Source organism: Cottoperca gobio, chromosome 4, assembly GCF_900634415.1.
Source record: "Cottoperca gobio chromosome 4, fCotGob3.1, whole genome shotgun sequence".
Taxonomy (NCBI): Eukaryota; Metazoa; Chordata; class Actinopteri; order Perciformes; family Bovichtidae; genus Cottoperca; species Cottoperca gobio.
In genome coordinates, this window is record NC_041358.1 from 27,931,241 (window position 1) to 27,947,245 (window position 16,005).

Here is a 16,005-nt window from a genome sequence, read left to right on the forward strand (position 1 = left end):
TGTGTCTCTTTGTAGTCATTTTGTGTCTCTTTGTAGTCTCTTTGTAGTCATTGTGTGTCTCTTTGTGTTCATTCTGCATGTTTGTAGTCATTTTTCATTCTCTTTGCATCGTGTTGTAGTTGTTTTTGGTCTCTTTGTAGTCATTTGTGTGTTTTTGTAGAAACTTTGAGTCACTTCCCAGTTGGTGTCTCTTTGAGTGACATGTTTGTAGTTGAAGCCAGTGGCAGCCTGACCGTCCAGTAATCCATCCATGTTTTAAAACAAAACAACAAGTATAGTTTTACACAACACGACACACAGACACACAGACAGACAGTTGCAGTATCTGCCTCACGTTTTGTAAACTCTGTTCTTCTTCCCTTCATGGCGGTAAACTCACGAACAGCTTCACCTTGGTCCTGTCTGCACGAGCTTGTTGCTGCGACGCCATTTTGTTTATTGACGGAGCTTCGCCCATCGAGCAAGATGTTAGCTAGTAGCATTAGCAACACCGGAAAACTAACTAACTGTGCCGTTAAGTGTCTGTGTGAGAGCGACTGGCTTCACTTCAGTTCCTTCTCTACTGTCCTGTCCCTTCGTGGTTTCACATTTGATTATTAAATATTACTTTTTAAATCAGATTGACCTGGTTTCTCTCAGATAGACGAACCGATTGTCTTTATAAGTTTAGACTGCAATACAGTATCTCACCACTCAGACTGAGCGACATTAAAGGGGGGCGCTGTTTCACTCATTTAAAGAGACACCTTTACTTTATTAATAGTCCTACATATATTCATAAAACAAGAGAGAATTATTTTAACAAATTAATTTAATACAAACTGAAGTTATACAGTAACGACACAGTTAACTATTTACATTACCAGAGGTCTTAACACTGCATTTGTTATAGAATATTTTATAGCCGACAGGTGAATATGGTGAACATTTTAACTAATAGATATCACCAATACAAATGTCTTTTTTTGTTTTACAACTTTTCTAAAATGTTATATTTAAATATACAAAATAGAAAATGTCTTATTAGATATGTGCTAATTTGCATATATTTCCAAACAGATTACATTTAATTTAGTTGATGCTTTTGTCCAAAGCGACTTAAAAAAAGTGCAAATTTAAACATAACATGTCAGGAAACTTGTAAAACTGAACATTAGATAAAGCAGGTTCAAAAGTCTTGTTTCATTTTGTTGACATATTAAAGTCAAAGGTTTTTACAGAGGGGATTTTGGAATCTAAATCTATTTTTATGAATAAAATGTTCTATAAATGAGGCTCTGAATGAAATGTGAACAAAGCCCTCTGCACAAAGCTTCAGAATATAGAGAGGAATGAAAGTGGAAAGTTTGGTGTATGTAAGTGCTACTGAAGTGGAGATTTCTGCTGAAGAGTGTGAGAAAAAGCTCCTTTAAAGAAAAGCTCCTTTAAAGATATGTATTGTAACATTCATACATGTTGTACACACTACAGGTGAACAGGGTCATACATGTTGTACACACTACAGGTGAACAGAGTCATACATGTTGTACACACTACAGGTGAACAGGGTCATACATGTTGTACACACTACAGGTGAACAGAGTCATACATGTTGTACACACTACAGGTGAACAGAGTCATACATGTTGTACACACTACAGGTGAACAGAGTCATACATGTTGTACACACTACAGGTGAACAGAGTCATACATGTTGTACACACTACAGGTGAACAGAGTCATACATGTTGTACACACTACAGGTGAACAGAGTCATACATGTTGTACACACTACAGGTGAACAGGGTCATACATGTTGTACACACTACAGGTGAACAGAGTCATACATGTTGTACACACTACAGGTGAACAGAGTCATACATGTTGTACACACTACAGGTGAACAGAGTCATACATGTTGTACACACTACAGGTGAACAGAGTCATACATGTTGTACACACTACAGGTGAACAGAGTCATACATGTTGTACACACTACAGGTGAACAGAGTCATACATGTTGTACACACTATAGGTGAACAGAGTCATACATGTTGTACACACTACAGGTGAACAGGGTCATACATGTTGTACACACTACAGGTGAACAGAGTCATACATGTTGTACACACTACAGGTGAACAGAGTCATACATGTTGTACACACTACAGGTGAACAGGGTCATACATGTTGTACACACTACAGGTGAACAGAGTCATACATGTTGTACACACTACAGGTGAACAGGGTCATACATGTTGTACACACTACAGGTGAACAGAGTCATACATGTTGTACACACTACAGGTGAACAGAGTCATACATGTTGTACACACTACAGGTGAACAGAGTCAAACATGTAACTAACAGATATCATGAAGCTTCCCCACTTCATGACTCACATCAACACAAGTTTATATTACAAGTGTTCATGTTTAAATATAAACATTATGGAACTGATATCATGAAACTTCATTCCTCACATTAAAGCTTCGATGTGAAACTCGACTACAGAATCTGATCCTGGGTTTGTATCTGAGTTGTAGTACTTTGGTATATTGTTGTGTACTCTGATTGGTACTTTATATTTAGTCTTGTATTCTACAGCTTTATATCATCGAGTGCTGAGAAGTATATTAACTGTGTACTTTTACTGCTGTGCAAAATCTATATCTCTATATATCTATATCTAACAGCAGCTCAAAATAACACTGAGCAGCCGATAGTACTGAAGTATTACTGTAGTATTTATACTGTACTGAAGTATTACTGTAGTATTTGTACTTGTACTGAAGTATTACTGTAGTATTTATACTTGTACTGAAGTATTACTGTAGCATTTGTACTGTACTGAAGTATTACTGTAGTATTTGTACTGAAGTATTACTGTAGTATTTATACTATATTGAAGTATGACTGTAGTATTTGTACTGAAGTATTACTGTAGTATTTATACTGTACTGAAGTATTACTGTAGTATTTGTACTGAAGTATTACTGTACTATTTATACTGTACTGAAGTATTACTGTAGTATTTATACTGTACTGAAGTATTACTGTAGTATTTGTACTGAAGTATTACTGTAGTATTTATACTGTACTGAAGTATTACTGTAGTATTTGTACTGAAGTATTACTGTACTATTTATACTGTACTGAAGTATTACTGTAGTATTTATACTGTACTGAAGTATTACTGTAGTATTTATACTGTACTGAAGTATTACTGTAGCATTTGTACTTGTACTGAAGTATTACTGTAGTATTTATACTTGTACTGAAGTATTACTGTAGCATTTGTACTGAAGTATTACTGTAGTATTTATACTGTACTGAAGTATTACTGTAGCATTTGTACTTGTACTGAAGTATTACTGTAGTATTTATACTGTACTGAAGTATTACTGTAGTATTTGTATTGACGTATTACTGTAGTATTTGTACTGAAGTATTACTGTAGTATTTATACTGTACTGAAGTATTACTGTAGTATTTGTACTTGTACTGAAGTATTACTGTAGTATTTGTACTGTACTGAAGTATTACTGTAGTATTTGTACTTGTACTGAAGTATAACTGGAGTATTTGTACTTGTACTGAAGTATTACTGTAGTATTTGTACTGAAGTATTACTGTAGTATTTGTACTGTACTGAAGTATTACTGTAGTATTTGTACTGAAGTATTACTGGAGTATTTGTACTTGTACTGAAGTATTACTGGAGTATTTGTACTTGTACTGAAGTATTACTGTAGTATTTGTACTGTACTGAAGTATTACTGTAGTATTTGTACTTGTACTGAAGTATAACTGTAGTATTTGTACTTGTACTGAAGTATTACTGGAGTATTTGTACTTGTATTGAAGTATTACTGGAGTATTTGTACTTGTACTGAAGTATTACTGTAGTATTTGTACTGAAGTATTACTGTAGTATTTGTACTGTACTGAAGTATTACTGTAGTATTTGTACTGAAGTATTACTGTAGTATTTGTACTTGTACTGAAGTATTACTGTAGTATTTGTACTGTACTGAAGTATTACTGTAGTATTTGTACTTATACTGAAGTATTACTGTAGTATTTGTACTTGTACTGAAGTATTACTGTAGTATTTGTACTTATACTGAAGTATTACTGTAGTATTTGTACTGTACTGAAGTATTACTGTAGTATTTGTACTGTACTGAAGTATTACTGTAGTATTTGTACTTGTACTGAAGTATTACTGTAGTATTTATAATGTACTGAAGTATTACTGTAGTATTTGTACTGTACTGAAATATTACTGTAGTATTTGTACTTGTACTGAAGTATTACTGTAATATTTGTACTTGTACTGAAGTATTACTGTAGTATTTGTACTTGTACTGAAGTATTGCTGTAGTATTTGTACTGTACTGAAGTATTACTGTAGTATTTGTACTTGTACTGAAGTATTGCTGTAGTATTTGTACTTGTACTGAAGTATTGCTGTAGTATTTGTACTGTACTGAAGTATTACTGTAGTATTTGTACTTCACTACAGGACGACTCCTTTGTTTTTACAGCTGAAGTCTAAACTGACTGTAAGAAGTTTCCTGAAGCTGAAGTGAGTGTTTGTGAAACATGTTGAACAAACAGTATCTGTCACACCCTGCTCTCCCCCCCCCCCCCCTCCTCTTCCTGTAATGTGGTGGAGCTTGTTATAACCCCCCCCCCTCCCCCCTGCTCATACACTTCCTGGTCCCTCCCCTGCAGATCTACAGCTGTGTGGATGGGTGTAACCAACATGGCGCTGCACACACACAGCTGACAGGCTCCACTCGCTGCACACACACATGCTGTTGAGATCGCAGCTCAAACTAGTTTCACTTCTCAGGAAGTGAGACTCACACAGTATCTGTCACACCCTGCTCCCCCCCCCCTTCCTCTTCCTGTAATGTGGAGGACCTTTATACCCTACACTCCTCAGGAAGTGAGACTCACACAGTCGCTGGCAGTGAAGGAGAAATGGCGCAGAAAGGAGTTCAGCTGGACCGCGAAACCTTCTCTTGTTCCATCTGTCTGGATCTACTGAAGGATCCGGTGACGACTCCCTGTGGACACAGCTACTGCAAGAACTGTATTCAAAGCTTCTGGGATGGAGAGGACGAGAAGAGAAGCCACAGCTGCCCTCAGTGCAGGCAGACCTTCACACCGAGGCCTGTCCTGCTGAAGAACACCATGTTAGCAGCTTTAGTGGAGGAGCTGAAGAAGACTGGACTCCAAGCTGCTCCTGCTGATCACTGCTATGCTGGACCTGAAGATGTGGGATGTGATTTCTGCACTGGGAGAAAACTGAAAGCCTTCAAGTCCTGTGTGCAGTGTGTGGCCTCTTACTGTGAGAAACACCTCCAGCGTCATTATGATGCGGCTCCATTCATGAAACACAAGCTGGTGGAGCCCTCCCAGAAGCTCCAGGAGAACATGTGCTCTCGTCACGATGAGGTGATGAAGATGTTCTGCCGTACTGATCAGCAGTGTATCTGTTATCTCTGCTCTCTGGAGGAACATAAAGGCCACGACACAGTCTCAGCTGCAGCAGAAAGGACTGAGAGGCAGAGAGAGCTCGAGGGGAGTCGACTAAACATCCAGCAGAGAATCCAGGACGGAGAGAAAGATGTGAAGCTGCTTCAGCAGAAGGTGGAGGTCATCAATCGCTCTGCTGACAGAGCAGTGGAGGACAGTGAGAAGATGTTCACTCAGCTGATCCGTCTCATGCAGAAAAGAAGCTCTGATGTGAAGCAGCAGCTCAGATCGCAGCAGGAAAGTGAAGTGAGTCGAGTCAAAGAGCTTCAGGAGAAGCTGGAGCAGGAGATCACTGAGCTGAAGAGGAAAGACGCTGATCTGAAGCAGCTCGCACACACAGAGGACCACAACCAGTTTCTACACAACTACCCCTCACTGTCCCCACTCAGTGAGTCTACACTCTCCTCCAGCATCAACATCCCTCTCAGATACTTTGAGGAAGTGACAGCGGCTGTGTCACAAGTCACAGATGAACTCCAGGACGTTCTGAGAGAGAAGTGGACAAACATCTCACAGACTGGGACTGAAGTGGATGTTTCACTGTCAGCAGAGCCCAAGACCAGAGCTGGATTCTTAAAGTATTCACGTGACATCACACTGGATCCAAACACAGCACACACACAGCTGTTATTATCTGAGGGGGGCAGAAAAGTGACAGTAATGAGTGAACAACAGTCTTATTCTCGTCACACAGACAGATTCACTGGATATCTTCAGGTGCTGAGTAGAGAGAGTCTGACTGGACGTAGTTACTGGGAGGTGGAGTGGAGCGGGGGAGTTCGTGTAGCAGTCGCATACAAGAACATCAGCAGAGCAGTGGGGGGGGGTGAATGTGGATTTGGATGTAATGATAAATCCTGGATGTTATATTGTGACAATAACAGTTATACATTTTATCACAACAAAGTCAAAACTCCCGTCTCAGGTCCTCCGTCCTCCAGACTCGGAGTGTACCTGGATCACAGAGCAGGTGTTCTGTCCTTCTACAGCGTCTCTGACACCATGACTCTCCTGCACAGAGTCCACCACACATTCTCTCAGCCGCTCTACGCTGGAGTTGGTTTATATTCTTATGGATCCACTGCTGAGTTCTGTAAACTCAAGTAGACAGAAGTAAATCTCTGGTTCTCCTTCAGGGAGTCTTCTTCTCTCAGTGAGTAAACTAACCCCCCCGCACTAAGTGACATGTTCTATGTTTCATATTATATTCCAGATGATCAGCTGTACAATGAACCTGAATAATAATCACAATATAAGTGCAGGAGGTTTGTGTGACACCAGGATGAAGTGTGAGCAGATAGTTTCCTGTGAATGTTGATCACAGATCACATTTACTTTGAACACAATGTTCTTGTGATGTTATCAGTGAAGTTGAACATGACCCTCATCCTGGGTGGGGTTTGTATTAAACATGTTAAGACTAAAAAGACTTCTTCCTTTAAAATGAATGTGAACGTGTGATTTAAGGGAAGCGGCTTCAGCTCTGTGTTTAAACTCTGAAACGTATTTCGTCTCCGTGTTTGTGCCGACGGCTGATTGTTGTGGCGTTTGTTCAGCTGTCACTCAAACATTGTGGGCGGTGCTTGACGTCATCAGTGGTTGTGTAATGTGGGACTTTGTTTAGGTGGAGCTGCTCCCTCTGTCTGTGGAGCCATGGAGGCTCTCACTGCTCATCATGTTGCTGTCTCTGCATCAACATGTCCACTCAATGTTTGATGAATATTTGTGTTGATGTATTTCTATCTTGTTTCTCTTCCACTGCATGTGTTCAGAGAGGAAGCAGCAGCTTATCCTGGACACTTTGTTCTGTTAGAAAGACGTCTAGAAGCACATTGATGTGTTGTTGTTGTTATGAGGACTTATAGAAGTGTACTTATCCTGATCATAATCCATCAGCAGAGGATTCATTCTTGTCTTTCACATGCTGACATTGTGCTCAAAGTGAACGTGTACATGAAGTCATTGAACTTTACTGATGTGAGAACAAAGTGCAGCTTCACATGATGAATAAACAAACATCAAGTCTTTTCTTCTTGTCTTCATTCCAGGGTATCAAACAAAGCTGACGGAGACAATGTGAAGCTGATCTGAGACAATAACTGAGCAAAGTAGCAGCACGTGGTGATCAGATGTTGTCTTATAGATCAGCTGTGAATATGAAACTACTGTATTACTGCAGATCAATATTATCACTACAGTAATAAGGAGACATGTTTCGTGTCTGTCGAGTGGGGAAATGAAAGAACGTACAAATGAAAGTCATGAAATGTGCAGTTTGAAGGATTTAAAGGACCTTTGTGTTGCTGTAGTTTCCCAGCATGCTCTCTGGTCTGTGTGTTGGTGTGCAGGAGGATCCAGGTGGAGCAGATGCATCAACACAGAGATCAAGGTGCGTTCACTGACCTACTTCAACAGTAGGAGCAGTGACTGTTGAACTGTCTGTCAGTCTGTGTGTGTGTCTGGCTCCACCTGCTGCTTCTTATTTTAATGACAATCTGCATCCAATAACTTCTGCACTCTTTAATATTGAGCTCCACCTTCCAGATACTGCAGTACTTCTTCTGTGAAACACATCGACACACTGCAGCAAGTATTCATGTGTTCAGTGAAGACGAGCTCTAATGAACTCCTGCATGAAGGTGAACAGGCTCAAATAAACAGCTCACACATATCAGCTGACACTTCCCCACTTCATGTATAACATGAGCTGTGAGTGACATGTGAACAAAGCCCTCTGCACAAAGCTTCAGAATATAGAGAGGAATGAAAGTGGAACGTTTGGTGTATGTAAGTGCTACTGAAGTGGAGACTTCTGCTGAAGAGTGTGAGAAAAAGCTCCTTTAGAGAAAAGCTCCTTTAAAGATATGTATTGTAACATTCATACATGTTGTACACACTACAGGTGAACAGTCATACATGTTGTACACACTACAGGTGAACAGAGTCATACATGTTGTACACACTACAGGTGAACAGAGTCATACATGTTGTACACACTACAGGTGAACAGAGTCATACATGTTGTACACACTACAGGTGAACAGAGTCATACATGTTGTACACACTACAGGTGAACAGAGTCATACATGTTGTACACACTACAGGTGAACAGAGTCATACATGTTGTACACACTACAGGTGAACAGAGTCATACATGTTGTACACACTACAGGTGAACAGAGTCATACATGTTGTACACACTACAGGTGAACAGAGTCATACATGTTGTACACACTACAGGTGAACAGAGTCATACATGTTGTACACACTACAGGTGAACAGAGTCATACATGTTGTACACACTACAGGTGAACAGAGTCATACATGTTGTACACACTACAGGTGAACAGAGTCATACATGTTGTACACACTACAGGTGAACAGAGTCATACATGTTGTACACACTACAGGTGAACAGAGTCATACATGTTGTACACACTACAGGTGAACAGAGTCATACATGTTGTACACACTACAGGTGAACAGAGTCATACATGTTGTACACACTACAGGTGAACAGAGTCATACATGTTGTACACACTACAGGTGAACAGAGTCATACATGTTGTACACACTACAGGTGAACAGGTCATACATGTTGTACACACTACAGGTGAACAGGGTCATACATGTTTGTACACACTACAGGTGAACAGGGTCATACATGTTGTACACACTACAGGTGAACAGAGTCATACATGTTGTACACACTACAGGTGAACAGGGTCATACATGTTGTACACACTACAGGTGAACAGGGTCATACATGTTGTACACACTACAGGTGAACAGGGTCATACATGTTGTACACACTACAGGTGAACAGGGTCATACATGTTGTACACACTACAGGTGAACAGAGTCATACATGTAACTAACAGATATCATGAAGCTTCCCCACTTCATGACTCACATCAACACAACTTTATATCACAAGTGTTTAATATGTACATGAGGCGTTATGTAATGTAGCTGTGGAGAGTTTACATCTACACACACAGTTACACACACACACTCTCATGTTCTCATGCTTCCTCTCGTCTGAAGACGAGAATATTGGCCTGCATGAAGAACAATGTTCCACATGAAAACAACAGACAGTGTTTGTGCGTCTGAAGCGTTTCGACAGTTTGAATTCAGGATATTTTCTCAGAAACCAACAACGTGACAAAATTTCCTGTTTTTCTGTCCTTCACCATCTGAACCAACGGTCTGATCCCAGAGCAGCTTCTCTCTGGAGACGTTCGCTGTTCTGCTCCGACAGGTTTCATGTTTTCCAGACTCAAAGTGTCGTTAACACTCAGTAGACCTGCAGACTTCAGACCGACTGCAGCAGCAGCTACAGGGACCGTTAGCTAAGGTAGGAAGACCTTCAAAATACTCTTATTTAAGGTCTTTAACAAAATCATTACGAAGACTTTAATTTAAAGTACAAACTCTTTAAAAATACTTATATTTAAGGTTATTAAAAAAACGTGATTAATGATTATTTTCATTTAAAAGGAAAAAAACAACATTATACTTTTGTTTCAGGTAAAAAAGAGAACAAGACCCCATCATTATAAAGACTTTTATTAAATGTAGAAAAACATTTTAAATAATTTTATTTAAGCTAAAAAATATATATATTATATAGATTTATGTCTTAAAATAAATTCTGACAAGGACATTTATTTAAAAACATCATGAGGACCTTAAATTAATATTTACAAAAACATGATTAATGACACGTTTAAAAAAGCAAACATTATATGGACTTTTAATTAAAGTAAAGAATTAAATTAAATACATCATGAGGACTTTGGGACAATCTCTTCACCAGGAGTAGTTTTATGAAAAGTACAAATCTACACTATTGGGGTATTTATTTAACAAAAAACAAAACATAGTTAAGAAGACTTTAATTTCAGGTGAAATAAATAATTATAAGGACTTTAATTAAAGATGAACCATCGTTAGAGGCTGTGTCAATTAAGATCACCATAAATGGCACTTTTATTTAAGGTTAAAAACAACATTATATGGACTTTTAATTCACATCAGAACACAATCCAGTTTTAGTACCTTTAATTATTTTAAGTAGAGTGAGTCATTATTGGGATAAACTTTGAACTCAGAAAAACTAAAGATATTAATTAGAGAAACTAAATGTTTCCATGATTCCCCGTCAGCAGGACTTTACCTTCAGGATGAACACGACCGTGACCTTCATCGTCCTCCTGCGGTGAGACGACTCACACCTTCACATCTTCAGACGCTGTTTCCTGTTTGTAACCAGTTAGTTTCCTCCTGCAGATGTTGGGTTGTTGCGTCTCGGCCCAGCACACAGTCCGTCTCCTTCTCGATGGTTTTCAGCGGCGGGACTCGGCTGCAGGTGGACGCTGAGGAAGAAGCAGCAGATTGTGATGAAGACGAGCTTCATCTTCAACATCATCACAAGACAGCAGGTCGGATCCAAAACGTAAAAGATTAAATGAGATTGTGGTGGATTTGTGTCTCTTTGAAGTTATTTTGCGTTTCTTTGTAATATGTTGTGTCATATTGTGGGTTTATATTTCTTTAAAGTTGTTTTACGTCTCTTTGTAGTTGTTTTACGTCTCTTTGCAGTTATTTTGCGTCTCTTTATAGTTGTTTTACGTCTCTTTGTAGTTGTTTTACGTCTCTTTGTAGTTGTTTTACGTCTCTTTGTAGTTATTTTACGTCTCTTTGTAGTTGTTTTACGTCTCTTTGTAGTTGTTTCACGTCTCTTTGTAGTTGTTTGACGTCTTTTTGTAGTTGTTTTACTTCTTTTTGTAGTTGTTTAACGTCTTTTTGTAGTTGTTTTACATCTTTTTGTAGTTATTTTATGTCTCTTTGTAGTTGTTTTACGTCTCTTTGTAGTTATTTTACGTCTATTTGTAGTTGTTTGACGTCTCTTTATAGTTGTTTTACGTCTCTTTGTAGTTGTTTCACGTCTCTTTGTAGTTGTTTGACGTCTCTTTGTAGTTGTTTTACGTCTCTTTGTAGTTGTTTTGCGTCTCTTTGTAGTTGTTTCACGTATCTTTGTAGTTGTTTGACGTCTTTTTGTAGTTGTTTTACTTCTTTTTGTAGTTGTTTAATGTCTTTTTGTAGTTATTTTATGTCTCTTTGTAGTTGTTTTAAGTCTCTTTGTAGTTGTTTTAAGTCTCTTTGTAGTTGTTTTAAGTCTCTTTGTAGTTGTTTTAAGTCTCTTTGTAGTTGTTTCACGTCTCTTTGTAGTTGTTTAACATATTTTTGTAGTTTTACATCTCATTAGAAATATTAAATAAGATTATGACATTTTGAAGACACATCCACCATTGTGATGCTTTTATAAATTGTTGATTTAAATTTCCCGCCTTTGTTTTGAAAGTGTATAATATTCGTATTATACTCATCTGTCTGCAGGTTCTGGTCCGTTTGTTCAGATTCTATCGTCCGCTCCGCTCTCTCCGGATGCAGGATCTCCTCACCTTCTGGTGTGCGTCCTCACTGGGTTACACTCACCTCTGCAGGACGTCCTGTGGTGGGTCGACAACACGGCGGTGACATCATCGGGCGCCGTCGTGTCACGGATGAGGTCAGAGGGGGGCGGAGCCTACAGCGCCACCTCGGTGTGGGAGGTGCCGGCAGAAGACTGGAGGTCCAGTTCCGAATACTGTTGTGGGACGAAGCAGGAGGGACGAGTCTGCAAACAGAAACTCTTCTCAGAGGTCTGACTGTGTGACTCAGAGGTCACGGGTTCGAGTCCCAGACTGGACTCAAACACACGGCTGTGAACAGATGGACCAGCTGGAAAGAGACTGCGATAAATCTACGAGCTAAACGTGTGTTTTATATTTCAATTTTTATTTTTCAAACAGCTGGTGGCGACAACTGAGGACTCTGAAGTGACTTCTGCCTTTTTCAATGTGTTAATATTTGAATAATATCACTGCAGGAGAATAAAACACCTGCTATCTTGTTTTGCTCCTCTTTGTGCTTTTTTGCGCCCTAAGTTGTTTTGCGTCTTCCTAAATTTGTCTATGTGAAGGATTTGTTGTAGTCGTTTTGTGACTGTTTTACGTTGTTTTGCGTTTCATTGTAGTTTTTATGCGTTTCTTTGTGGTTGTTTTGTGTCTTCTTGAAGTCTGAAGTTGAATCTTGAAGTCTCGTTGAGGTTGTTTTGCGTCTCTTTACGTTATTTTGCGTTTCTTGAAGTTGTTTGCATTTCTTAGTTTTATTTGTGCCTTGTCGTGTGCGTCTTTGTGGTCGTATTCTCTTTGTGACATCCCAAAAAGAAATGTTAGCAGTAACTTCACACAGAGGCCCGTTCAGTAATCCGTCCTTGCATCTGTGTCCTCCAGAATAAGAGAAGAAGCCATTAATGACTTCTACCAACTGTGATGCAGAGTCCTGCCTCAGACGGAGTCCTGCTGGATTCAAACCGAGTCTTTAATCTGATATGATCAACAGAAAGTAAACGATACATGCAGAGATACACATGTTAACAGCGCTCACACTGTCACTTTATGTCATCCTTCGAAATAAAAAAGAAAGGTACGAGTTCACTCAGCAAACACAAAACAAACACCATTTACAGATTAGCCCCGCCCACCTTGAACCCCCCCCCCCCCGACTGTCCCTCCGAAGCCGAGATAAATAGAAGCAAAATATTCATGTTTTCACATAAGAGTATAGATGTGAGTCACATATACAGAGTACATGCTTTCTGTCATGACAGATAGTTCCAGTGAGTTTCATTTGGCAAAAGTTACAACAAAAGATAAATTATTTAAAGAGGAACCAAACTACAGACCACAGTCCAACTTTGACGCAGAGCTTTTCTCCCAGTAACGCCTGAAAATAACTTTTTTAACGATAATGTAAGAACTCTCAGGTCGGGGATTATAAAGATATATTATCTCAGAAATATAAAATGTGCAAATAAACAAAATATATTAAACTGTTCGAGTCGTGTTAACATTTCACACAGATTTCATGTTTATTATATGTTGAATTAAAAATGTACAAGATTTTATCAGGCAAAGATGCTTTAAACTAAAATTCCTGTCGATGGAAAATGAAGCTTAAACATTATCTGAATACATTTCCAATGATGGAATATTACATTATGTGAGAAGATGTTTTCAGGGCACCTTTTGGGGGTTTGGTTCCTCTTTAAAATGAAAAGCCCTTCAGGGACGACTGTGTTCCTCTTCACCATCCAGGAAGTTCTACGGTGGCTGAGACAGAACAAAAAGCTCTTTTAGAAACGCAGCTCAGGGCTCGTATCGATGAATCACCTCAGAATCACTCCTGTTGATCAAGCGGAGAGTTAACAAACGACTTCAGAGTCATTTACTGAACGTCCTGCTCTCACTTAGAGAGTTACAGCTTCAAATATGAAACAGTCAAATTAGAAATGCCGGAAAAAAGCACCTTTTATTAGGTGCATCAGTAAATACCTCAGGTAACTACAGTACAGTCGTGAAATATAATACAGATAACGAGTATCTCTGTTAAAAACGTAATACGGAAGTTTTTTAATTACTTCATCAAAGTGATGTAACTGATTACATTTGATTACTTTACTGGGCAATAAAGCTGAACAGTCCTAAAAACAAAACAAGCTTCACACGGTGACGTTAGAGCCCTTTTCCAGCACTGACAGGCGTTCTTGTTCGGCGACATGGCCCCCCCCCGCTGTGGGTCGCTGGTTGCTTAGAGCTGCTGTGCATTGATTTGATTGACAGATTTAGCTAATTAAAACAAGAAAACACTCAAAAGCAAAATACATGGAGTCTGTCTGGACGTAAAGTTCTTTGATGGTGTTGCACCTAAAAGATGCAAAGCAGCAGCTTTAATGTTATATTGTACAGAATACGTTTTCACCAAACAGAACAAATTCAGATTCAACCTTTTGATTCGTAACTTTCTCTGTAAAGGATTAGAATTATATTTAGTGCTTTAATTACATAACACTGTTACATGTAACTAGGATAGTAGTATGAACGTGTCTCTCTGAGACGTTTTGACCAGTAAGGATCGATCTCCCGTTCGGGCCCAGAACTCTTCTGTGAACTGAACCGGCCAACGGCAGGAAGTTTGCTTTAGTTTGGTCTGTCTTGGCCACCGTCATTTTGTGTTTTTCCCAGCGTGGCATCGGGTCGACAGGATTTTCTTTCCAGAGACGTCTGCGTCATTTAAAAGAGTGATTTTGGAAGCCCCTGTACAAAGAGAGGTAGAACGTGTGGTTTCAGATCAGACGAAAGGTTTTATTTAAAAGGGAAACTTCAGTGTTTTTCAACCTGGAGACTAGTTTTGTGACTAATGGGGACAATTATTTTTGAAACTTGTCCAATATCGAGTGATAAATAGTGTCCATGTTGAAAAAAACAAAGTTAACTTTAACGTCGAAGCTCAAATTTTGTGTTTTTGGGTGTTTGGACACTGACTGTGTCTCTGGTCAGGTGGTAAAGATGTCAGTAATAATCTAAAACCAAACTATGTACAGTGCAAACAGGAGCTCGTCATCATCACTGCTGATAAAAGTGTAAACAACACTGCGTTTTACCCACAAACACAACACGCCACTGAACTACACACTGGATTTATCTACTCATACAGCTGCAGAATGAAGCCAGCGGGAGTCAACAGTCAAGAGTAGAAAGGATAAAAAACAAAAGATCGTGTCTTTAAACTTCCTCAGAGTTTTTTGTCCAAAGCAGCAACACATCAGCTCCGTCACTAAAAAGGGACGCAGAAGAAAAAGCTGCTCTCTCTCCTCGTCCTTCACACCAGTGTCCACGCAGACGTGTTCAATAAAGTTTAATAAAATACAATCAGCTTCGTCCTGAGCATCTGAGGAAAAGGTCACCTTCAAAAGAAGAAGAAGAAGCCGGAGTCTTTGTTTGTCCCAGATCAGAACTTCAATGTCAATATTCAAGAATACACCTGCCAATGATCTCCAAGCCAGAACTATTTCTTGACAAACAGCAGTGTATCCATCCGCCCAGTGCCTCTGTGCAGCGTCTCTGGTTATAAATTCTTGTTCTTACATTTCAGTTTTTCAGCAGATTAAAGGATAGACTGTATAAACGAAGTGGACGCAGCCTCCGTGAAGTCCTCTGAAAGGTAAAGCCCATGAGGAAGAGCCTTAAACCTGCGTTCTCTGTAACATCCAGCAGGGGGAGACTCCTCTGGTTGTATAGAAGTCTATGAGAAAATGTTTCTATTTCTCTGTAACATCCAGCAGGGGGCGACTCCTCTGGTTGTATAAAAGTCTATGAGAAAATGTTTCTACTTCTCTGTAACCTCCAGCAGGGGGCGACTCCTCTGGTTGTATAGAAGTCTATGAGAAAATGTTTCTATTTCTCTGTAACCTCCAGCAGGGGGCGACTCCTCTGGTTGTATAGAAGTCTATGAGAACATGTTTCTCTCTTGATTTATTCCCTCAGTAACATTTTCCTGATGAGTTTATGTCTCAATCTGTAGTTT

General features: G+C 39.3%; 1 protein-coding gene across 1 annotated transcript; it reads left to right on the forward strand.

Moving 5' to 3' along the window:
* The first annotated feature begins 4,726 nt into the window (after positions 1-4,726).
* On the forward strand, positions 4,727-6,745 carry LOC115007436 (tripartite motif-containing protein 16-like). Its single transcript, XM_029430302.1, has 2 exons — positions 4,727-4,840; positions 4,934-6,745. The coding sequence occupies exon 2, from the start codon at positions 4,972-4,974 to the stop codon at positions 6,634-6,636; it is 1,665 nt and encodes a 554-aa protein (XP_029286162.1). The 5' UTR covers positions 4,727-4,840; positions 4,934-4,971; the 3' UTR covers positions 6,637-6,745.
* Positions 6,746-16,005: the final 9,260 nt, after the last annotated feature.

What these genes read in the sequence shown, in the direction of transcription:
- LOC115007436 (XM_029430302.1), top strand. Translation starts at nt 4,972, where the DNA reads ATGGCGCAGAAAGGAGTTCAGCTGGACCGCGAAACCTTCTCTTGTTCC.